Source organism: Miscanthus floridulus, chromosome 17 (assembly GCF_019320115.1).
Source record: "Miscanthus floridulus cultivar M001 chromosome 17, ASM1932011v1, whole genome shotgun sequence".
Classification (NCBI taxonomy): domain Eukaryota; kingdom Viridiplantae; phylum Streptophyta; class Magnoliopsida; order Poales; family Poaceae; genus Miscanthus; species Miscanthus floridulus.
Genome location: NC_089596.1, coordinates 90506699 through 90516089, shown reverse-complemented (window position 1 = coordinate 90516089; position 9391 = coordinate 90506699). Strand labels below are relative to the sequence as shown.

Here is a 9391-nt window from a genome sequence, read left to right as displayed (position 1 = left end):
CTTGCTCCGTTTTGCCTTTCACTTGAATTAAGTCCTTGGTAAGGCGAGCCACTTTTTGCTTAAGTTGCTCATTCTCCATTGCAACCTCTTGTGTGCATATATCTACAACAACTTTTTCAACACAAACTTGGTTGCACAAGAGTAAAAAATTAAACCTTTCTTTTTAGATGCCTCATTGGGGGTAGAACCGACGGCTTCAAGATTAGCAACTTTATTAGTTAGCTCATCATAATATTTGCACATAGTTTCCATTTTAGCGAGCAAATTTTTATAAGCATCTTGTGAGCTAGCTAACTTTTTCTTTAATTTTTTATTTTTCTTTACAAGATGTTCATCATTGATTGTGCAATTATTTATGTTTACACTAGTCTCAAGTTGCTCAATTTTAGTAGATAGCTTCATATTAAAATTGGTAAAAATTTCATATTGTTCAAGCAAAGTGGCATAAGCTTGTTGTGAGCTATCTAGTTTTTCTTTTAATTTTTTAAACTTCTTTTTTGTTGATTAGTGCAAACTTTAGCAAAGTTAAGATTTTTTTCATAATTTCGTCATAAGAAGGTAGCTCATCATCACTATCATGATTATTGTCACTATCACTAGGGATAGACTTTTTATTACCTCGTGCCATAAGGCACACACGTGAAGTGCTTGTGCCCTCGCCTCTTGTGATGGTCTTCTTCTTTACTTTACTGAACGTGTTGCCGGGATGATGAATAGTGCCATCGGTGCGTTCGGTCACTTTACTATTCAGCGTCCGGTCGCTGCTGCTGACGCCTGCTGTAGCCGAGTCACTGATCGGAGCGTCCGGTCGATCACCTTCCAGCGTCCGGTTATCTCTGTGAGCTCGTTTTTTCGCGATCTTGCGTCTAGCTTGGTTTCTATCTTCGTGCTTGGACTTTGTTTGATATCTTCGGTCTTCTCTTTTGCTTCTAGGGTCTTACTTATGGTGTTGATCGTGGGATCATCACGTCGCATTCGTCCAAGTCATGTCTTGTACCATATTGGACTACAAAATAATCACTTGTAAATTCATTAGTCCAATTTAGTTGTGTTAGTCATCAAACACTAAAATCCAAACAAAATAGGCCTAGGGTCAATTTTTCTTACACCACACGTCATGGACTTATTTTTATGCCAAACTTTATCATAAGTACTTCGATTTTGTTCACTGCGCTTTCTAGTTTACCGAAGCAAACGTGACAAACTACGGCAAAGCCACCAACCAAACAGGCCCCTCCTTTAACGACAAGGCCACAATCATTCAACCAGATGCTAGCACGGATACTTCACGCTAACAATTTTGTCTGTAACTGTACAAGCATTAAATTTGCGTTGCAAACACATAGGAATCATTTTGGATCGCATATTCATAGGAATCCTAATGCGACATTCGTATGTTTGAAAATAAACAAAAAATGATAGGCTACCTCCGCAATCAAAGCATTACATGAACTTCATCTTTTCCCCACTTTTTGGGATGATGCACCCAGGAAGACAGCAGCTACGGCTATGCAGGATTGAAGCGTGCCTCGTTCCTTTCGATGGCAGCCTTGAGCTCCCACTGCGACGATGCCCTCAACGGCGACATGACCAAGTCCTGCCAGGCTGACGACGAGCCTCCTGTCGGTTGACCATCGGCGTATAGCTCATGGACGCAGTTGGCCTCCTCGTTCAAACTTCTTAGTCTGTCCAAGCAGCCAATTTCTTCGGGATCCACCAATAAGCTGCTCTCGCCATCCTTCCATCCTATTAACTGCAACACGGGATCGGCTCTCACCAAACGTGATAATAATAATAGTGGAAGTTGGCGGGCATGCTTGGAAGTTGGAACACAAGAACATGCTGCACGAATTTAACTATTCCATGCAAAATGCCTGCAAAAATTCTTCTGAAATTCATGTGTCCTGAAATGGTTCAGTTTTGACATGTTAGTTCACCAGGTTAGCTGGCTCACCTTGGGAACACCCAAGGTGTTGGTGCTGTAGAGCCTTGCGTTGTCGACAAGGCTGCAGTAACTGTTGAAAGCTGTAGCGAATCGCTTGTGAGACTGCAGCTGTGACTTCACCCTCACTGCCCTCCCAGTGACTACAGCTCTCCTGCAAATTGTAAACTTTTAGTAGTGCACGGTGTCTGAATGCATGTATTAGGCACCATTTCCCAACATATAACCGTTTCAATGTGAGAAAATCAGAGCTCAATGCATGACAATGTCTGCATGGGTAGAATGTAAGTGGCAGTGGCTGATTTTGGCATGGATTAAGCTATGAGCTGCACCTGATTCCCCTGACAACTGCTAGATATGCATCACAGACCACACCAACGAGCTCGATCCGGTAAGGCTTCCTTGCTGGTACTTCGTTCTCCTCATCAGTATTAGAGTTCTCAACTGGATCCCAGTACTCCTCGGTTATTGCCCCATCATCTGTGACCTTGTAGCCGCGTCCCATGCGGTACCGCTGCCTGTGCACGGCTCTGGCCATGGCTATCGTTTGCTGCACGAACGGCTCCCATGACAGAGTGCCATCCATGATCACATCCCGGCCTTCGTTGAGTGCAGTGACGAGGAGCGAGGAGGCTGCGTCCAAGGATGACTGGTGCACCTGCATCGTGATTGTGGGTCATTGAGGTCTAACTTTAAAGGCTGCAAACATCTACAATATGTAGAGGCGCAAGATCATGATGTATAAATATATATTAATGTGGAACTAGTCGTGTTTTGGAATGGTTAGTGGTTACTTGTTTCCGATTTCCAGTATGCCTGCAATGCGCACACAAGCTTGGGGTTTCTTTTGAAAGTCTAAGCCATACAATATTGAATGTGGCAATATTATGCATTTTGACTAGTTAGCTAGTGAGCTATATTGCATTACTGGTGACATTATTGTCTTTCTGATAGCAAATATGGTAGAAAAAATATTACCAGCTCTGCAGTCTGCAGCATGTCATTGTGGTGGCCTCTAGAGCTAATGGCTCGGTAGATTACATCAGTTTCCTTGAATGCATCTGCCTCCACAATCACTGAATTCACTGCTGCTCCAGACCAAAATGCTCTGTGAATTAAGAAATGCATACCAAGATAATCAACATGTACCTATATCCACATACTGATAGTATTGTATAAGGTGTGCTCTGTCTTCAGGATTGTTTTTTTCCTCTCAATTCATTCTAACAACATTCATTTTTCCTACATTCCAATGTGACGAAATGTGAAGATTTGAAAACCAAATCAACATATTTTCCATGAAACTAGAAATGTAAGACGATCAACACAATTTAAATGGAAAATGAACAGAATTTAAATAGTAGAAATAATCTACTTACTCCTTAAGGATATCTTTAAGTACAGTGCTCTTGCCAGCTCCCATCCCACCACCCATCAGGAGTAAAACCGGGCTGCGATTGCAGTGTGCTACTGGAACCATCACATCATTCCGTGGAGAATCATTACGGCTAGATAGTCCTATGGCCTTCAGTTCCTCCACCAATGTGGAGAAAAACCTTGTAACCTTCAAGTTTCTTGTCACTCTCTCGAATCTCTGTTCCCTATTTTCAGTGGAGAATCGGACACAATCATTTTTTGTGTGGAGGAACAACAGTCGTTTGCTTGTGTCATTCAAACAGGAATGCGCTAGATTAGATTATTATGCACGCCTTTTCTAATAGGAACCATCAACGAACTAAATTATATGTATTTATACGATTAGAATTCCTTCATTTGTGAATTCCACTACCACAGAACCAAAAAATTACAGCAAATGAACACAATGGGCACACATTTCCTGTAGCCTTATTTCTTTTACTAGACTCTTACATTTTTTGGTGGGAGATCTAATGCCTGAACTCAATTTCAATCTTATATAAATTAGCATGCTTCAGTTTGAGGAAAAAAAATACATTCTCATTAAAATCAATGTGCCACTTCAACTGTCGTTGTATTGCTTTTATGTTTAGTAACAGGAATCACATAATTAACAAGCAACTTATCTGAGTCATAATATAACATTTTTCGAACGTCCCTAATCAGAAGCATACATAGAACATGGAAGACTAAATGTATGGCTCGATGAGTAATTAAAGTGACCTGACTTTGCTATAGCAATGCTTATCATCTAATTACATATGACTTCAAAAGATGTAGCTCCTGCTGAAGTGTCCATTTTGCAATCTGAAGATGTCTAGCGCCATGTTAGCGTAGTATTTTACTATTTGGTCAGATGAGAGATAAGATACAAGTCAGCGGAATAAATAGTTAAGATCCAAGCAACCAGTACATCAAGGAACGTGATCCAGCATTAACAATAAACAGAGATTCTCAAAACATATGGTAAACAATATATTTTCATTAATGACACTCCAATCAAGAGATCACATGGTTTAACTAATACGTAAAGTACAAACCACTTATAAAAGTAATCAAGGGGCATTTGGGAATTTCAAGTGAATGAGGGATATAAACATGTCAAACCGAGTAAATAATTAAGATGCAAGCAACTAGTACATCAAGGAATGTGATCCAAATTTAACAACAAACAAGAGATTCTCAAGACATAAAGTAATCAATATGTTTTTCATTAACGACACTCCAGCCAAGAGATCACATGGTTTAACTAATACTTACGGTTGAAGTAGAAAGCGCTTATACTAAAAGTAATGGAGGGCATTGTTTCAAAAAAAATAAAAGTAATGGAGGGCAATTTGGAAACTTAAAGTGAATAGACCGAATGAGCATAAGCAGCACAACATCAGCCACTTAGCGGCCAGGTACTTAGCATAGGGATGGGTAATCACCTGGTGGCCTCTAACACAAAACTCTTGAACTTTCTTTTAGTCGCACCTTCTACAGTGAGAACCTGTCGATATCACTACTATATCAAGATACAAAATATAGTGTAAGGAGAGTTTAACTAGGACTAGGAGCCAACAGGAGGATAATTTCAAAACTCACTGAACCCCATTTACCTGGGTAATTATGTAAGTGGCATATTTCCAATGGAAGGAGAAGTAGCCAACTATACATTTGTCAAGCTCCTCGATAAACTTCACAATCAGGGGCTCAGGATCCATGTTATTCTGGAAGAATGCAAAAATGTTCTCTTCATAGCCCTTATTCTTCCTGAGATAATCGTAAGCTAGCGTGCACAGGTGGGGGCATTCCTTCACATCGTCAAAGCCAATTTGCCTAGCTGAAAACGAAAGGAGAATCAGAATTTTCTCATCGATGCAGACATGTCAAGAGCGGGGAAAGCAAACAGTGCAGATCCCAAGACCACAAAATCAGCATATATCGCAAAGAATATGTCGCACATATCTTGAGTGTGACGTGCAAGCGACAGAATCATGTACGCAAATCTCTCCACGGAAGCTAATAATTTACACTAGTCAAGATGCTTCTGCAGTGGTATTCAGAGCCGTATCCAATACCTTGGGTTGGGCCAAGTAAACAAAACAAACAGACATGCGAACCCCAAGGAGTTACCTGAGTCAACATGCTTCCATCACTGTTCACTAATCACTAGTAGCAACGATATACCATGGATGGAATTCGCATCCGAACAGCGCGCATGAACCACAATTGAAACGCAAGCGGTATCAAGGACGGAACTCATCAAAATTTTACCACTTGAAATTCAAATAGCAGAACCAATCCATCCATAGAACCCGATGCTACCACTACCATCAGTAATGGGCGAGAAAGGAAGCAAGGAGCAGATTTGGGGGAGCGTACCGACGTAATGCGAGAACCTCTCGAGCTCCTGGACGCGGCTGGAGGCGGACACCAGCATCCGCGGCGCCAGCAGCTCCGCCGCGGAGCCCGTCGCCTCGTCCCTCATGCCGCCGCCGCCGCCGCCCCGCTCCTTACCCCTCCTATCCTCTCCCACCCGGCAGGCGGGCAGGCGAGCGGCGTTCAGGGCTCAGGAGGCCGCGGCGGTCGATCGCGACGCCAGGCGAGGTGACGACGCGGGGCGCAGGTCGCTCAGGATCATGCCCCGCCGGTGTCGGGCAAAATGGGTTCTGCCGCCGGCCGGGGCGCCAATCGTTCCGCGAGATAGGGCGGGCGACAGTGGCGTGGGCCAGTACCGCACCGCACGGAATCCATGTTGGAGTTTCCAAATTCACTCCAGGATATAGGCCAGGTTTCTGACGGAGCGAAGCGAAGGTCCGTTGCCGGAGGCTTGGGCCGGAGCGTAGCGGAGTCTGAAGCCGGCCCATCGGGTCTCGCCCCTGTGTTCAGGGGGGGTTGCGGAGGGCGGAGCCCCCCGCGGTACGGTACGGTATATACACCCTTGCTAGGGTTTCATGTAGACTTGATTCTCTTGTAAGCCGCCATAGGCGTGTAATCCAAAACTCTTGAGATAGTGAGATTGTTGCTGGCTGGTGCCCGTGGTTTTTCCCCTTCACATCGGAGGGGTTTTCCACGTTAAATCGTGTGTCTCCTCTGTGGCTTGATTCTTTACTTCATATTCTTATACGTCGTTCATAACAAGTGGTACCAGAGCTTTGGTTGCTGTTAGGGTTCATGACGACGTCGATGAAGTTCGATCTTCCGCTGCTGAACTACGACACGCGGTTCTCGCTATGGCAAGTCAAGATGCGGGGGATTCTGGCGCAGACTCATGACTATGATGAGGCGCTGGATAGTTTCGGAAAGAGGAAGGCCAAGTGGACTCCAGAAGAGATCCGCAAGGATCAGAAGGCGCTCGCCCTAATTCAGTTGCATCTTCATAATGATATTTTGCAGGAGTGTCTGAAAGAGAAAACTGCTGCAGAACTATGGCTGAAACTGGAATCGATCTGTATGTCCAAGGATCTAACCAGTAAGATGCAGATGAAGATGAAGCTGTTCACCCTGAAGATGAAGGAGGAGGATTCAGTGATTAGCCACATCGCTGAATTCAAGAAGATCGTCGCCGACCTAGTGTCGATGGAGGTGAAGTATGATGATGAGGACTTAGGTCTTTTGCTGCTATGTTCTTTGCCAAATTTGTATGCAAATTTTCGTGACACCATACTTTTGAGTCGTGATGAACTAACCCTAAAGGAAGTTTATGAGGCTCTCCAGTCTAGGGAGAAGATGAGAGGCATGGTGCAGAATGACGGGACGTCGTCCTCCAAGGGCGATGCTTTGCATGTGAGAGGCAGAACTGAAAACAGATCCTTCAATGATGGCAATGATGGTAGAAAGAACTACGAAAGGAGAGGCCGTTCAAAGTCCAAGCCGCATGGTAATAAAAAGTTCTGTGTTTATTGCAAGCTGACAAATCATAATGTTGAGGATTGCAGAAAAGTACAGAATAAGGAGAAGAGGAAAAACAAGTTGGCTGGTAAGGTCTCTGTTGCTGCTGCTGCGTCTGATGATGATTCTGGAGATTGTCTGGTAGTATTTGCTGGTTGTGTTGCTGGTCATGATGAATGGATTCTCGATTCCGCATGTTCATTTCATATTTGCACTAACAGAAATTGGTTTAGCTCATATAAGCCTGTGCAGAAAGGGGATGTTGTGCGGATGGGAGATGATAACTCGTGTGACATTATAGGGATTGGATCAGTTCAGATCAAGACTGATGATGGCATGACACGCACGCTGAAAAACGTCAGGTATATACCAGGGATGTCCAGAAATCTTATCTCATTGAGCACGCTTGATGCAGAAGGTTACAAATATTCCGGTTCAGATGGCGTTCTGAAGGTATCAAAAGGTTCTCTTGTTTGCTTGAAAGGTGATCTTAATTCTGCAAAGTTATATGTCCTTAGAGGGTGTACTTTACCTGGTTCTGATTCCGCTGTTGCTGCTGTTACTAATGATGAACCTAGTAAAACTAACCTTTGGCATATGCGTTTGGGACATATGAGTCACCATGGTATGGCAGAATTGATGAAGAGAAATCTGCTGGATGGCTGCACTTCGAGTAAAATAAAGTTTTGTGAGCATTGTATTTTCGGAAAGCATAAAAGGGTACATTTCAACACTTCTGTTCACACCACTAAAGGTACTCTTGATTATGTTCATGCTGATTTATGGGGTCCTTCCCGTAAGTCCTCACTTGGTGGTGCTCGTTACATGCTTACAATTATTGATGATTACTCTAGAAGGGTTTGGCCTTATTTTCTGAAACAGAAAGATGATACTTTTGCTGCTTTTAAGGACTGGAAAGTAATGATAGAAAGGCAAACTGAAAGGAAGGTAAAATTGCTTCGTACTAATAATGGTGGAGAATTTTATTCGCGTGAATTTAATGATTATTGCAGATTGGAAGGCATTATTAGGCATCACACCATACCCCATACTCCACAACAGAATGGTGTGGCCAAACGCATGAACAGAACCATCATATCCAAGGCCCGTTGCATGCTGTCTAATGCCAGGATGAGCAAGCATTTTTGGGCTAAAGCTGCTAATACTGCCTGTTACTCGATAAACAGGTCGCCTTCTATTCCACTAAATAAAAGAACTCCCATTGAGGTATGGTCTGGTACGCCTGCTGATTATTCACAGTTGAAAGTTTTTGGATGCACTGCTTATGCTCATGTTGATAATGGAAAATTAGAGCCTAGAGCTGTTAAGTGTCTTTTCCTTGGTTATAGTTCAGGAGTCAAAGGCTATAAATTGTGGAATCCTAAAACAGGAAAGACTTTTATGAGCAGGAGTGTTATTTTCAATGAATCTGTGATGTTTACTGACAGTTTGCCCTCAGATCATATTCCAGAAAAAGAGCTGCAGCGTATGCGCATGCAGGTGGAGCATGTTGATGATGATACAGGTGTGCAGGTGGAGCCTGTTGATGAGCATGGTGACCATGATAATGATGTTGCTGAGGATGATGCTCATGATGATGTTCAGCAAACTCCTCCTATTTTACAGTTAGAGGAGAATTTACCTATTGCTCAATGCAAGTCAAAAAGGATAATTGCACCTCCTAAGCGTCTTATTGAAGGGTGTAATTTGTCTTACTATGCTTTGAGTTGTGCTGAACAGGTGGAGAATGTTCATGAGCCAGCAACCTATAAAGAAGCTATTCGTTGTGGTGATACTGAGAATTGGATTTCTGCTATGCATGAGGAGATGCAGTCTCTTGAGAAGAACAGTACATGGGAGATTGTACCTTTGCCTAAGAATAAGAAGACCATCAGCTGTAAATGGATCTTCAAGAGAAAGGAGGGTTTATCTCCAAGCGAGCCTCCAAAGTATAAGGCAAGGTTAGTTGCTAAAGGCTACAGTCAAATTCCGAGTGTTGACTACAATAATGTGTTCTCTCCAGTGGTAAAATACAGTTCAATTCATACTTTCCTTAGTATTGTTGCTTCACATGATCTTGAGCTTGAGCAGTTAGATGTGAAGACTGTGTTTTTGCATGGAGAGCTTGAGGAGGACATATACATGGACCAACCAGAA

The 9391-nt window shown here is 43.1% G+C and overlaps 1 protein-coding gene across 2 annotated transcripts; it reads right to left on the bottom strand.

Moving 5' to 3' along the window:
• Window positions 1-1285: 1285 nt before the first annotated feature.
• LOC136516640 (calmodulin calcium-dependent NAD kinase-like) lies at window positions 1286-5857 on the bottom strand. 2 transcript variants are annotated; one of them, XM_066510090.1, is made up of 8 exons: window positions 5726-5857; window positions 4960-5183; window positions 4789-4850; window positions 3322-3543; window positions 2921-3050; window positions 2275-2600; window positions 1955-2096; window positions 1286-1753 (listed from the first exon to the last, which is right to left on the bottom strand). In XM_066510090.1, the coding sequence occupies exons 1-8, from the start codon at window positions 5829-5831 to the stop codon at window positions 1508-1510; spliced, it is 1458 nt and encodes a 485-aa protein (XP_066366187.1). In that variant the 5' UTR covers window positions 5832-5857; the 3' UTR covers window positions 1286-1507. The 2 variants fall into 2 exon arrangements, with proteins under 2 accessions (XP_066366187.1, XP_066366188.1); XM_066510091.1 differs by lacking the exon at window positions 5726-5857 and adding an exon at window positions 5477-5556.
• Between the last annotated feature and the right edge of the window lie 3534 nt (window positions 5858-9391).

Bases quoted from the DNA above. Each gene is read 5' to 3' on its own strand.
- LOC136516640 (XM_066510090.1), bottom strand. From the start codon at position 5,831: ATGAGGGACGAGGCGACGGGCTCCGCGGCGGAGCTGCTGGCGCCGCGG. The intron at 2,601-2,920 runs GTAATATTTTTT...ATCACGATGCAG, and splicing joins TGCTGCAGACTGCAGAGCTG to GTGCACCAGTCATCCTTGGA. The intron at 2,097-2,274 runs GTGCAGCTCATA...TACAATTTGCAG, and splicing joins GCAGTTGTCAGGGGAATCAG to GAGAGCTGTAGTCACTGGGA.